General features: G+C 45.1%; 1 protein-coding gene across 6 annotated transcripts in view; it reads left to right on the top strand.

Moving 5' to 3' along the window:
• Positions 1–6491: 6491 nt before the first annotated feature.
• The window catches only part of SEPTIN11 (septin 11), a 127147-nt gene continuing 118944 nt past the window's right edge, over positions 6492–14694 (top strand). For all 6 annotated transcript variants that reach the window (XM_081332571.1, XM_081332574.1, XM_081332572.1 and 3 more), the window contains exon 1: positions 6492–6673. In XM_081332571.1, coding sequence (XP_081188697.1) covers positions 6647–6673 — 27 coding nt within the window. In that variant the 5' untranslated portion in view covers positions 6492–6646. The remainder of the gene's footprint in view (positions 6674–14694) is intronic.

Genomic DNA, 14694 nt, shown 5'->3' on the forward strand with positions numbered 1-14694 from the left:
GTTCAGGCAGAACAAGCTCTGGCAATGAGGACAATGCAATTTCTGCCTCTAGACTTTTCTGCCAGCTCAAGGACTGCAGAAGTATCTCCTAACGTGGCCATGAGGAAGAGTCCTTAAACAAACAAACGAACAACAAAAAAATGGAAATCCATGGTAGTTGTTGTTTTGAACAAACTGTAGTTTACGACTACTTACCGTACTTGGCTTAAAGATCAGCTTACGCCACAAAACAAGCTGATAAGGACTGGCAAGAGTGTAAAGTCTATCTTCAATTGTGTGTGACTCCAGTGGACTTCTTGTGGTTTTGCAGTTTTTTTACAACCAATAAGGAAATAACATTAGTTTTTTTTTAACTCCTCTGTCTAGCTCTGCAGTTTCCTGATTGGGTTCTCCTCTCCAAACATCAACCAGATCTGCTCCTACCTACTACATTTTTGAAGTCAGCCACAATTGCTAGAAGATAATCTCAATTGTTTTCTTTGGGGCTGTATCAGGTGGGGCTTTCCTAAGGACCCAGAAGGCAAAGCTCCTTCATCTCACAAAATCAATGAATGCCTTGCCAAAAATCTTTCACATTTCCCCGCCCCCCCCCTTGCAAAATAGGTGTGTGTTATTGTTCTTCACACTGAAGCTGAAGCCACAGATACTTTGGCCCCCAAACGAGAAGTCACACTGGAAAAGACCCCGATGTTGGGTAAGATGGAATGCAAAAGGGGAAAGGGGATGGCAAGAGGCGGAGATTTATTTATTTTATTTATTTATTTATTTAGATTTATATACCGCCCTTTCCCGAAGGACTCAGGGCGGTTTACAGGGTATCTAAAAGAAAATCCATACAAAAGTTAAAACAATTAAAAAAGATTAAATGAAACCCTGAGAGAAAATAAAAACCCCAGTTAAAATTAAAAATTCTCAGGAGATGGTTAGATAGGGTCACTGACTCAACGAACGTGAATTTGGGCAAACTCTGGGAGACAGTGGAGGACAAGGACTCTTGGGGTCGTAAACAGTCAAGACACAATTTGCAGTAGCTGCTGAACAACAACAGCCACTGCAACAACAATTCCTCTTCTCAGGAGTCTTGAGAATTTCTTTCAAATTTCTTCAGGTGGCTTCTTGACTTACTGCAGGCAGAATGGCTCTTGCCACTGTTGTTGGCTGTTCTACGTCTTTCTATCATACCAAAGCCCACATTTTTTTCAGCCCACAAAAAGCCAGTGGGGTTTCCGTTCTGATCTCTCATCCTTGGAATTTAGTTTAAGCGTGGAAAACCAGGAAAGGTGCAAATAATTATTGGGAATTGACAGTGGCACAAAAGACAGGATGTTGACCCACCCATGCCTTGGTTACTGCTAGGTATACAAACTGCCCAGCAGAATGTGACCCAGTCAGAACAAGTAATCAGTGGAACAGCCTGCCTCCAGAAGTTGTGGGTGCTCCATCACTGGAGGTTCAAGAGGCTGGACAGGAACGGTATATAGCAGGGGTATCAAACTCAATTTCATTGAGGGCCGCATCAGCATTGCAGTTGCCCTCAGGGGGCTGGGTGGGTATGGCCAGGGTGGGCGTGGCCTAGTGGGTGGGCGTGGCCAGCTCTACATCGTTCGCATCAAGGCTGCCTATGGGGGCCTGGGCAGGAGTGGGAGAGATCTGAGGGTCTCTGGTAGAAGGAGGGTCTCTGGGCCAGGGCCAAGGCGGTGGGGGCCGTTCCCTCACTGTTTCCAGGATGGCTTCGCGGGCCGCATGAAACCACTTCACGGGCCGGATCTGGCCCCCGGGCCTTGTGTTTGACATGTCTGGTATATAGCGTCTCCTGCCTGGGCAGTGGGTTGGACTAGAAGACCTCACAGGTCCCTTCCAACTCTGTTATTCTGTATTTGGTCTTCAAAGCCCTCTTTCCCTTTGAATGAAAGGTTAAAAGCCAATTCTCTTTCCTCCAAGCAAAATTGGCTGGGTAATTTTTCAGGAAAAAGGTTAACAATCCCAGAAGGACACTGAAGCAATTGGATGAATAGTCTCAATCAGGAAAAGATGGAATATAAACAAAAACTGAAACCACCACACGGGAAAACATAGGGCAGTGTTTCTTAAAAGTGTAGCTCTGGAGAAAATGCAAAGTAATGAAAAAATTTCCCTTAGCTGACCAATAGGGGGCTTCAGGACACCAGTGATCTCCACCAGAACATTCTGGTTGGTCTTCAAAAGTAAAAACCGTCCCAACTGTGACCCACTTAACAACCAGTATGATTACAACCGGAATTCTGGGCTCCGTTATTTGCCCCATTTTACGACTTTTCTTGCCATCGTTGTTAAGTGAATCATTGCAGTTGTTAAGTCAGCAACACGGTTGTTAAATGAACCTTGGTGGAGCAGTGGGCTGATGCCTCCTTAAGTAACACCAGCTGCCTGCAATTAGTGCAGGTTCGAGTCCCACCAGGCTCAAGGTTGACTCAGCCTTCCATCCTTCCGAGGTAGGTAAAATGAGGACCCAGATTGTTGGGGGCAATTAAGCTGACTTTGTAATAATGCCGCTTGGGGGTGTGTGAAAGCCCTAATAAGCAGGCATATACATAGAATGAAGGCTACTGCTAAGCTTGTAAGCCGCCCTGAGTCTTCGGAGAAGGGCGGGATATAAATGTAATAAAAAAAAATCATTTCTCCATTGACTTTGCTTGCCAAGGACCACGTTTCCCCCAAAATAAAATCAGGTCTTATATTAATTTTTTGCTTCAAAAGACACATTAGGGCTTATTTTCCAGTTAGGGCTTATATTCACGGAAATACGGTACTAAATGCATCCATCTGGCTGCCGACCTTAACTGGGGCTTATTTTTGCGGAAGGGCTTATATTATGAGCGTCCTGAAAAATCAAGCTAGGGCTTATTTTCCCATCAGCCTCCCATCGTCCTGTGCGCTCCCACAGGGAGGGCCTCCTTAGGGTTCCGCCGGTTAGGGAATGCCAGCGGGTGATTCCAAGGGGGAGGGCATTCTCTGTGGGTGCGCCTGCCCTATGGAATGAACTCCCGCTGGAACTTTGGACTGCCCCGGACTTTCGCTGGTTTCGCCGGGACCTGAAAACTTGGTTATTTGATCTTTCTGGCCTGGACTGAGGGGTTTTTTTAATTTAACTTTAAATTTTAATTTGTTTTAATTGTGGGCTAGTCTTAATTTAATTCTATTTTAATTGTATTTATTTGTATTGTTTTAATTCGCCCTGTAAACCGCCCTGAGTCCTTCGGGAATAGGGCAGTATATAAAATCAATTAAATAAATAAATAAATATACACACACCATAGCATTAGTATATCTTTTCTAAAGACTTCATGGGCTATTAAATGCTAGTCTCCTGTATGGGGAGAAAGACTTCTGTTTAATTACAGAACCCGCATGTAGGGCAGAAGTGTGAACACGAAACAATGTCTTTTTCGGGGCATTATAAGAGCAGGGCTGTTTGATTTAGCTCTAAATGCCAATGTCATCTCCCAAATAATCTAAGGCAGAGGTGTCCAACCTTGGCAACTTTATGGCTTGTGGACTTCAAATCCCAAAAATTCCCCAGGCAGACTAACAACAACTGCAGTGATTCACTTAACAACTGTGGCAAGAAAGGTGGTAAACACCGGGCAAATTTCACTTAACTGTCTTGCTTAGCGACGGAAATTTGGGGCTGCATTTGTGGTCATGAATCAAGGGCTACCCGCACAAGGAAGATTTGGTTCCTCTGGGTTTTTAAAGTTATTCAAAAAGGCAAATTAGTATTTTGATAGGTCAGTCCGTTTTGTTCCTTATTTTCACAAAAGCCCCCGTTGCCAAAGATTGGAGAATTGCCACTGAATTTCACCGAGAGCTCCAGGGAAGAATGAAAATAGGATCATGGGATGCGCAAAGCAAAACACAAACTGGTTTTTTTTTTTTGCCTAAGCGTGACAGGGAATCCAACTTTTTAAAACTTAAGGCAGGAAACGCAAATCAGGGACTTGAGATACTTCAGTCCATAGCTGAAAAAAATGGGTGGCTTAGAATATCGTATGAATCCACTTCACACGCCCAGGAGTGGATCCTCTGCACTTTTCAGGACTGCTGTGAAGACTTTGATAGGAAGGCAGATTGGCCTAGATCAGACATGTCAAACTCGTGACGTCGCGTGACGTATTGGAGCTTTTTCCCCATTGCCGGCAATGGGGTGGGTGCGGTTTCCTCGTGATGCGTCTGGCCCACGGGCCGGCAGTTTTTGACACCCCTGGCTTAGATCCATAGAGCTTCCACAGTCAGCAGTAGTCTATCAGCTGCAGGAGGCTGAAAAAGAAGAGGAAGGGAACTGAGCGTGACTTCGTGCCCCGATTCTTCAGCTGCTCATGGCTTCTGTGGCTGACTCAGCCTTGCGGTGCGATCCTACAGCGAGTCTTACCTTTCCTGTCCCAGACAAGAAACAATGGGAAGGATCTGATCAAGGAAAGATTCAACCTAGAAATAAGGAGAAATTTTCTGACCGTGAAAACAATCAGCAAACAGAACGACTTGCCTTCAGAAGTTGTGGGTGCCCCATCACTGGAGGCTTTCAAGAAGAGACTAGACAGCCAACTTGTGAGAAAGGTGCAAGGTCCCTACTACTACTACTAGTACTACTACTACTACTTCCTCTTCCTATTATTATTATTATTATTATTATTATTATTATTATTATTATTATTATTATTATTATTATTATTATTATTATTATTATTATTATTAGTGCTTTTTTTGTAAAAGAAAAAGGTGCCGGAACTCACACATGTCATACAAGCCACCTTGCCTACCCTACAAGGTTCCATCCCAAAAAGGTGCAGGAACTCCGTTCTGAGCGTTCTATGAGAAAAAAGCCCTGATTATTATCAGGGCTTTTTTTCTCATAGAACGCTCAGAACGGAGTTCCGGCACCTTTTTGGGATGGAACCTTGTAGGGTAGGCAAGGCGGGTTATATGACGTGCGAGTTCTGGCACCTTTTTCTTTTACAAAAAAAGCACTGATTATTATTATTATTCTTCCAAGGTTCCTTCCAGGTCTCTTATTCTGTTACAGGTAGTCCTTGACTTACAACCCTTCATTTAGTGACCGAAGTTACAACCGCATTAAAAAAAAGTGAACTATGACCTGTTTTTCACACTTACAACCGTCGCGGCATCCCCCACGGTCCTGCAATCAAAATTCAGGCAGTCGGCAACCGACTCCTATTTATGACGGTTTTCAGTGCCCTAGGATCCCGTGATCCCCTTTTGCCAACTTCTGACGAGCAAAGTCAAGGGGGGGAAGGCAGATCCACTTAGCAACCCTGTGACTAACTTAACCATTTCAGCTATTCAGTTGACAACCATTTATTTATTTATTTATTTTATTTTATTACATTTATATACAGGCATTTTAATTATATATATATATTTTAATTCCATTTATATCCCGCCCTTCTCCGAAGACTCAGGGCAGCTTACAAGCTTAGCAGTAGCCTTCATTCCATGTATATGCCTGCTTATTAGGGCTTTCACACACACCCCCCCAAGCGGCATTATTACAAAGTCAGCTTAATTGCCAATTTTTAATTTATTTTTAATTTTTAATTTTAATTTATCGCGCAGATGATTTTAATTTTATTTTTATCTTAATTTCTGCACTTATTATATGTTTTGTTGTTAGCCGCCCTGAGTCCTTCGGGAGATAGGGCGGGATATAAATCCCATAAATAAATAAATAAATAAATAAATAAATAAATAAATAAATAAATAAATAAATAAATAAATAAATAAATAAATACATACATACATACATACATACATACATACCGCCTTTTCCCGAAGGACTCATGGCAAGAAAAGCCGTAAGGGCGGGTCAAAATTCACCCAACCACCCTCTCTGGCTTCTGCAATACGCAATTACGGGCCCAATTCTGGTCGTAAATCAAGGACTGGTTCAAGGGACGCCCAGCTGGGGATGCGACCTCCGCCAGATGGAGGCAAACCCCACCCACCCCCACCCCACGACTTGTAGGCAAAACCCACGCGCCGCCCCCCCCCCACCCAAGCCCCTTCCTCTCCTAAATTATGAGAGAAGAGCCCCCCCGCCCCCGCCCGTCGCCTTTCAGCGGGATCCGGACTCGCGCAAGAAAAGCCCGGCGCGGGGGTGGGTGCGCGGCGCGCAACAAACTCGGGCCGGCGAAGCGCTTGCTGGACTTCGGGCGCGAGACACCCGCCGCCGGAGCCCCGGGCTGACGCGCGTCCCGGGCAGCCGCCGGCGGGCCTGAGAAAGCAACGGAGGAGGAGGGGGGCGGAGGGGGGGGTTGTCTGTGGGCCCAGCGGGATCCTCCGCCTCTTCCTCGGTCCCCCTCCCCTCCCTCCCCTCCCCGGCTCCTCCCCCCCTCCCCAGGCAGCGAATGGTCGCTTCCAGCCGGGGGTGGCCATGTTCCCGCTTCTAGTCAGTCGCCAGCGGGCGCAGGCGAAAGCAGACGGGGCGGGGGAGGAGGAAGGGGAGGAGGAGGAGGAGGAGGAGGAGGAGGCCAGCCAGAAGGAGTGGCCGGGCCGGGCGGAGGGGAAGGGCGGCTGAAGGCGAGGCGGCAGCGTGAGAGGAGACGCCGGACGGAGCCTTCCTTTGCGCCCGAAAGATCCCCCAGCGCCAAGCATGGCCGTGGCGGTGGGCAGACCCGCGGTGAGTCCGGGCGAGGGGAAAATGCCGCGTTGGAGCCGAGCCGGCGGGACCCTTCGGACGGCGGGACGGAACACGTGTCTGCTGCGCCGTCTGCCAGGCGGCCGGGCTGCGCTAACGGTGCTGGCGGGAGGGCGCGAAAAGCTTACGAGCCTCCGAGGGCAGGAGGGCTTCGGCGTCCGAAGGCGGTTTTCCCCCCACCACCCAAATCCGTTCATGGCCCGGGAAGCCGCCGAGGGGAAGTCGGGCATTGGGCGAAGCTGTCGGTGGTTGAGCTCTAGGGGCCTCTTCAGACGTTACGGGGACACGTGGGTTGAGCTGTTGGGAGAACTGGACCGTGCTCATTTTATTTTATTATTTTATTTTATTTTATTTTATTTTTTTAATTTTATTTTATTTTATTTTATTTTTTGAAAAAATCCTGGTTTAAAATAGCGAGACGCTTTGCCTTTGGAGGCTAAGTCCAGCGTTGGGTTATTTGGGAAAGGGTGGTGCTGGTGGTGGTGGGAATTTATGCAGTGAAATATGGCAGGGGGTGGGGAGGGCTAAGATGGGGGAAAGCAGCACATTTCTCTGGGTGTTTTTTTTTTAGAGACTTGTTTGTGTTCCGGGGGGGGGGGGAGGCAATAATGGTGTGGATGAGAACGAGAGAATAGGTCTCTTGGGATTTTTGCAATGGGTTGAGCATCCTTCTGATCCAGGTGTGAGCCAACGGGGCTTCTCTCGACGCACGTGTGAATGCATCTTTGCAGCTGCCAACTTGGGCTCCGGCCGCTGTTGAATCCAGAAAAGCTTCTTCTGCCAACTACCTTCCCCGCCCCGCCCCCCAACCTGCTGCCTTAAAGGTCTGTGGAAGGAGAATCTCTCAAAATCCCCAGTGTTTTTTCCACCAGAACCTCCCTGAGTCTTCGGAGAAGGGTGGGATATAAATGGAATTAAAATAAAATTAAAAAAATCTGCAACCTTTTCCTGCCAAGCCCCTCTTTTCCTTTTTCTTCCCCTCTCTCTCCCCCCCCCCCCCCTGTCATCCCTATTCCCTTCATTTTCTCACAGCTCTTCTTTTGGGGAAAAATAACTAAAAGCCCAGTTCTGAATTCCCAAAGATGAATTAAGTGAGCTGTCAAGCCAAAATTCCCTAGTCTTATTTCTCTCCTCCGCTATCCTGCTAATTTTTTTTGGGCAGTTCAGTCTCTCCCAGCCTTTATGGCTCACATCTGTCCTACTGGGAACGCAACAATAGGGATTAAAGTTTTTTTTTTTTTTGCAAGTCTTAAAAAACGTGGGCCGCTCTGATAAATTCATAATAATAATTGAACAGGGCAGATAGCTCTCTTTCGTGGATTCTGACTTAGTCGCCCAACTATAGACTTTCTCTCAACCCCTGTATTAACCGAACTGATTTCATCTCCTTGGTATTTACACAAGGAAGTGGAAAACTCCCCGGGGATTTAGCACAGTTGATACTACAAGGGCAAAATCTGGTGCAAGAACAGATGAGAAACAGACGGTCCATCTGTGGTTTTCAAAGCATTACTTTATAGGGAAATTGTAAAACCCTTCTCCCAAACGACTTCAGAAAGCTGTTGGAGAATGTATACAGAAATGAATATATGGTGATTTGATGGCCTCTTATCGTATTTTGAATAAAGGCAAAATGTAACAATGTACTGTTGGAGGTCTGCTCCCAAATTTCATGCAACAGTTATCCAAAGAGTTACTCCAAAGAGTATTTTTTTTTGGAAGGGGGGGGGCTGTAAAGTCAGCCCTAAGTAAAGCACCCACCCCAGATTGGATTTCAGTTATGTGTTTTTCTCTCTGGTGCTCGGAAAAATGAAAGACCAGAATGTGAAGTTAATGACTTCAGTTCATTTAGTTGATTCCTAAATTTTTCAGAAAATGTCCTAGATGGTCAAAATGTTCATCTGCTGGATTCCACAGTTGGGGTGGATATGCGCACACACCTCCACAAAATCAAAATATATTAATGCATGTTCTTATTAATTTGTCATAGCAAAACCAAATCTAGTTTCTGTAGTGTGGTGAAGGCTATTGACATGCCAAAGAACAAGGAGGCATTATAGATGATAGTGTTATTGGTGAAATTGTTAAACAGAGATTAAAAGAGAGCCAGTGGATAAGGCACCAAGCAAGAAAGTGGGAAACCTTGAGTTCAAGTCCCAACCTTAGCTATGAAAGCCAGCTAGGTGATTTTTGGCTAATCACCAGGACACTCTGTTCTAGTCCTGTCTTGGGGATGAAGACCAGCTGACTGACTTTGGGCCAATCAACAGGAGTCAGTGAGTTCTAGTCCAGCCTTAAGCATGAAAGCCAGCTAAGTGACTTTGGGCCAATCAACAGGAGTCTGTGAGTTCTAGTCCTGCCTTAGGCATGAAAGCCAGCTGAGTGACTTTGGGCCAATCAATATGAGCCAATGAGTTCTAGTCCCGCCTTAAGCATGAAAGCCAGCTGAGTGACTTTGGGCCAATCAACAGGAGCCAGTGAGTTCTAGTCCCGCCTTAGGCATGAAAGCCAGCTGAGTGACTTTGGGCCAATCAACAGGAGCCAATGAGTTCTAGTCCTGCCTTAGGCATGAAAGCCAGCTAAGTGACTTTGGGCCAATCAACAGGAGTCAGTGAGTTCTAGTCCCGCCTTAGGCATGAAAGCCAGCTAAGTGACTTTGGGCCAATCAACAGGAGTCTGTGAGTTCTAGTCCTGCCTTAAGCATGAAAGCCAGCTAAGTGACTTTGGGCCAATCAACAGGAGTCTGTGAGTTCTAGTCCTGCCTTAGGCATGAAAGCCAGCTAAGTGACTTTGGGCCAATCAACAGGAGTCTGTGAGTTCTAGTCCTGCCTTAGGCATGAAAGCCAGCTGAGTGACTTTGGGCCAATCAACAGGAGCCAATGAGTTCTAGTCCTGCCTTAGGCATGAAAGCCAGCTGACTGACTTTGGGCCAATCAACAGGAGTCAGTGAGTTCTAGTCCAGCCTTAAGCATGAAAGCCAGCTAAGTGACTTTGGGCCAATCAACAGGAGTCTGTGAGTTCTAGTCCTGCCTTAGGCATGAAAGCCAGCTGAGTGACTTTGGGCCAATCAACAGGAGCCAATGAGTTCTAGTCCTGCCTTAGGCATGAAAGCCAGCTGACTGACTTTGGGCCAATCAACAGGAGTCAGTGAGTTCTAGTCCAGCCTTAAGCATGAAAGCCAGCTAAGTGACTTTGGGCCAATCAACAGGAGTCTGTGAGTTCTAGTCCTGCCTTAGGCATGAAAGCCAGCTGAGTGACTTTGGGCCAATCAATATGAGCCAATGAGTTCTAGTCCCGCCTTAAGCATGAAAGCCAGCTGAGTGACTTTGGGCCAATCAACAGGAGCCAGTGAGTTCTAGTCCCGCCTTAGGCATGAAAGCCAGCTGAGTGACTTTGGGCCAATCAACAGGAGCCAATGAGTTCTAGTCCTGCCTTAGGCATGAAAGCCAGCTGAGTGACTTTGGGCCAATCAACAGGAGTCAGTGAGTTCTAGTCCCGCCTTAGGCATGAAAGCCAGCTGAGTGACCTTGGGCCAATCAACAGGAGTCAGTGAGTTCTAGTCCCGCCTTAGGCATGAAAGCCAGCTGAGTGACTTTGGGCCAATCAACAGGAGCCAATGAGTTCTAGTCCTGCCTTAGGCATGAAAGCCAGCTGAGTGACTTTGGGCCAATCAACAGGAGCCAGTGAGTTCTAGTCCCGCCTTAGGCATGAAAGCCAGCTGAGTGACTTTGGGCCAATCAACAGGAGCCAATGAGTTCTAGTCCTGCCTTAGGCATGAAAGCCAGCTGAGTGACTTTGGGCCAATCAACAGGAGTCAGTGAGTTGTGGTCCCGCCTTAGGCATGAAAGCCAGCTGAGTGACCTTGGGCCAATCAACATGAGCCAATGAGTTCTAGTCCCGCCTTAGGCATGAAAGCCAGCTGAGTGACTTTGGGCCAATCAACAGGAGTCAGTGAGTTCTAGTCCCGCCTTAGGCATGAAAGCCAGCTGAGTGACTTTGGGCCAATCAACATGAGCCAATGAGTTCTAGTCCTGCCTTAGACATGAAAGCCAGCTGAGTGACTTTGGGCCAATCAACAGGAGTCAGTGAGTTCTAGTCCCGCCTTAGGCATGAAAGCCAGCTGAGTGACTTTGGGCCAATCAACATGAGCCAATGAGTTCTAGTCCTGCCTTAGACATGAAAGCCAGCTGAGTGACTTTGGGCCAATCAACAGGAGTCAGTGAGTTCTAGTCCCGCCTTAAGCATGAAAGCCAGCTGAGTGACTTTGGGCCAATCAACATGACCCAATGAGTTCTAGTCCCGCCTTAGGCATGAAAGCCAGGTGAGTGACTTTGGGCCAATCAACAGGAGTCAGTGAGTTCTAGTCCCGCCTTAAGCATGAAAGCCAGCTGAGTGACTTTGGGCCAATCAACAGGAGTCAGTGAGTTCTAGTCCCGCCTTAAGCATGAAAGCCAGCTGAGTGACTTTGGGCCAATCAACAGGAGTCAGTGAGTTCTAGTCCCGCCTTAAGCATGAAAGCCAGCTGAGTGACTTTGGGCCAATCAACAGGAGCCAATGAGTTTTAGTCCCGCCTTAGGCATGAAAGCCAGCTGGGTGACTTTGTCCCAGCCCCTCTCTCTCAGCCCAACCCACCTCACAGGGTTATTGTTGAGGGGAAAATAGGAAGAGGAAAATGTGTTGGATATATTCACTGCTCTGAGTCATTTGTAAAAATAATAATGGGTTACAAATAAATTTAAAAAATTAAAAGATTAAAGTGTGTGTTTGTGCATGTGTGTTTCCAAAGGCAGCTTCACTCCTTTCTCTCTTGCGCTCTCATTTTTTTAACGCCTTTTGAAATTTACTAAAAATCAGGAATAATTTACTATTAGCAAATTACTAATTATTTAGTATTAATTTAATGTTAATATTTAATATTAATAATAGTTATTAGTATTGCTAATAACAAATTAATAATTTTTGAGAAAACATGGGCTTGATCTTGTGGACTGTCAGTGAGCCTAATACGAAGAATCTTACTAAAAAGGGAGAGAAAAATAAACTTTTTGTTATCTCTGTAATGTATGGGGATATTGGTGAAAGTAAATTCTAAACATATGAAGGTAATCTTAGTACATCCTTGGGAGGAAGAAGGGGAAAGAAAGATTTGATTGACTTTTCCTGCTTGCTTTTTTTTTTAAACTGCATGCCTGTAAAACAGATGTTATACACGAGCAAATGACTTTACTGGGGCTCCTTTCAGATTGTGGAAAAATAGATCTCTGTTCAAGATGAAGTCTGGCCTTATCTGGCTTCTTTGGCCATTTATAATGCTGTGTTTAGCTGTAATAGACTCACACATGATCTATTGGGCAGTTGCAATTTTCCTCTTAGCAGACATTGTGGATTTGATTGTAGGAAGATGGATTCTCCAGCTTAAAAATCAATGGCAAACTCTAAAGTTTGAATCTTGAGTTTTGTCCATCTTTTGCAAAAAAAGAGAAGGGTTAAAATACAGGTAGTCCTCAACTTACAACAGTTCATTTAGTGACTGTTTGAGGTTAAAACGGTCCCCCCAAAATAGCGACGTACGATCGTTTTTCACACAACCGTTGCAGCATCTCCATGGTCACATGATCAAAAATTCAGATACTTGGCAACTGATTCATATTTATGACGGTTGTAGTGTCCCCGGGTCATGTGATGATCCCCTTTTTGGGACCTTTTGACAAGCAAAGTCAAGGGGGGGGGAAGCCAGATTCACTTAACAATGGTGTTATTGACTTAACAACTACAGCAATTCACTTAACGGTGGCAAGAAAGGTTGTAGAAAGGGGCAAAGTTCACTTAACAAATACGTCATTGAGCAAGAGAAATTTTGGGCTCAATTATCGTAAGTCGAGGACTACCTGTAGAGCTATTACACTTATCAAATTCACATCCCCCAACTGTTTTTTTTAAACGTATTTATTGAAATGAATAATAACAATACTGTCACTAGAATTTGTATACTAGAGCAGATTTCTGGCTTGGATTAATTTGCTTTGAAAAGCCCCATGGGAAAGGCTACATAAAAACGAAATTAGACCCCAGTAGGTGGTTGGGATAGTTTATATAAAGGGCAGAAATATTCTGTAGGTCAGACTGGGCAACTTTCTGGCAACAGGCAGCCACATTGTTTATATTACATTTTTTGCATAGCTGAGGGTCACAGCGGGCCCTTATGATTTTGTGTGCTGAGAGAAGAAAAATTTAAACCAGATGTGCCTGTGAAAGGTAATCTAAGATGTGTTTGGCTTGGTATGTTATGTGAATGCAGACCCTGTCAATAAAAGTCACACGGAATGCTTTAGCATCTAGGAATCCTAGTTAATGGTTTAGCACAGGGCTCTTCAAACTTGGCAGCTTTAAGACTTGTGGACTTCAACTCCCAGAATTCCTCAGCCAGCCAAGCTGAGGGGAAAGGGAGAGGTTTCCAAGGTGAGCCATGCTGGCTGAGGAATTCTGGGAGTTGAAGTCCACAAGTCTTAAAGTTGCCGAGTTTGAAGACCCCTGGTTTAGCATCACATGTAAACTTACAAACACACAAACTAGAGCAGCAATTGGAGGTAGACCCCCAACGTTCAACAGTTCGTTTAATGGCTGTTCAAAGTTACAGCGGCACTGAAAAAAAGTGAGTTATGACTGTTTTTCCCCCTTACGGCCATTGCAACATCACCGTGGTCATGTGACCATAATTCAGCCGCTTGGCAACTGACTGGTATTTACGACGGTTGCAGTGTCCCGAAGTTTTGTGATCATCTGGCAAGCAAATCAATGGGGGAATCCAGATTCACTTAACAACGGTGTTGCTGATTTAACAACTGTGGCAAGAAAGGTGGTAAAACAGAACTTGCTTAACAGATGTTTCACTCAGCTGTGGTCAAAAGTCAGGGACTACCTGTATACCATCAAAGATGTACAGGATTATTATTTATTCATTCTTGGAAATCACTGCTCCTCTGGAATTCAGGACTACCTATAAAAGCAGGCTGTGTTTTTAAAACTCTTTCTTGTCCCTCCCTCCCTCTTTAGAAGGGTTCCCCCCCCCAAACACACACATGTAGTTTGTGAGTAGGAGGCAGGACACAAATCTGGAAGGAATCTGTGATCTTTCAGTTTGATTAACTCAACCATGATAAACAGTGTTGAGTCATAAGCTTTATCAGGCAATATGATGTTACATTAATAGCACTTTTTCAGAAGTAGCTAGCAGAAACAGATAAACAAGCCATACTATTGAATAACAATGTTTCCCTTTAGTTACTTTTATAAAGTAACTTTACCTAGTAGTCCTAGTATATTTTCTTCAGTGGAAGCAGAATTGTTACTATGTGGTTTCAGTTCGCAACAATGACCTGGCTGTGAATGTTACTTTTATCCATAAGCTTCTGGTACTTCGAATCCACTTAAACCACATCCTGTAGAATTGTCATTCTTTCTCTTCTGCTTGCTCTTTGTCCCACCCACCAACTTTTTTCTGTTTCAATTCCTCTCCCTGGGTTGTTGTTGTTTTTTAAATCAAGCGAACATTTAAAAAATTAAAAGCAAAAGCAAAGATTTACAAATAATGCCTTGCATCTGCATGCCTGCTTGTGTCATGTTATACAATTCATTAGCTGAATGTGAAGTTTCATAAGGAAGCAATACCTACCAGCATGGTTTGCAACACGTTTCTCTGCTCTTAAACTTACTTTAGCGTGAGGTTTCAGGGACCCCTAGTTTTACCGATGAATAAATACTCTTAATAGATCATCACATCATTCTGTTACTAAGGTGATTCTAGACAGCTTGATAGCCAAAAGGCAGGTAAATAAAGAAGCAAGGCCTCTTAAAGGAAAAGGTGGAAGAGTCAGGATCAGAAAAAGGAAAGAAGGCGAGGTTGTCAGAATACAAGCGAATTTGAGGGCTAATCCACATGGAGCCCCATTTCCATCTGTCCTGTTTGCCATCGTTCACTCCCTAGAGACTAAAATGGACAATGT

This window comes from Vipera berus (genome assembly GCF_964194415.1).
Source record: "Vipera berus genome assembly, chromosome: 7".
NCBI classification, from domain to species: domain Eukaryota; kingdom Metazoa; phylum Chordata; class Lepidosauria; order Squamata; family Viperidae; genus Vipera; species Vipera berus.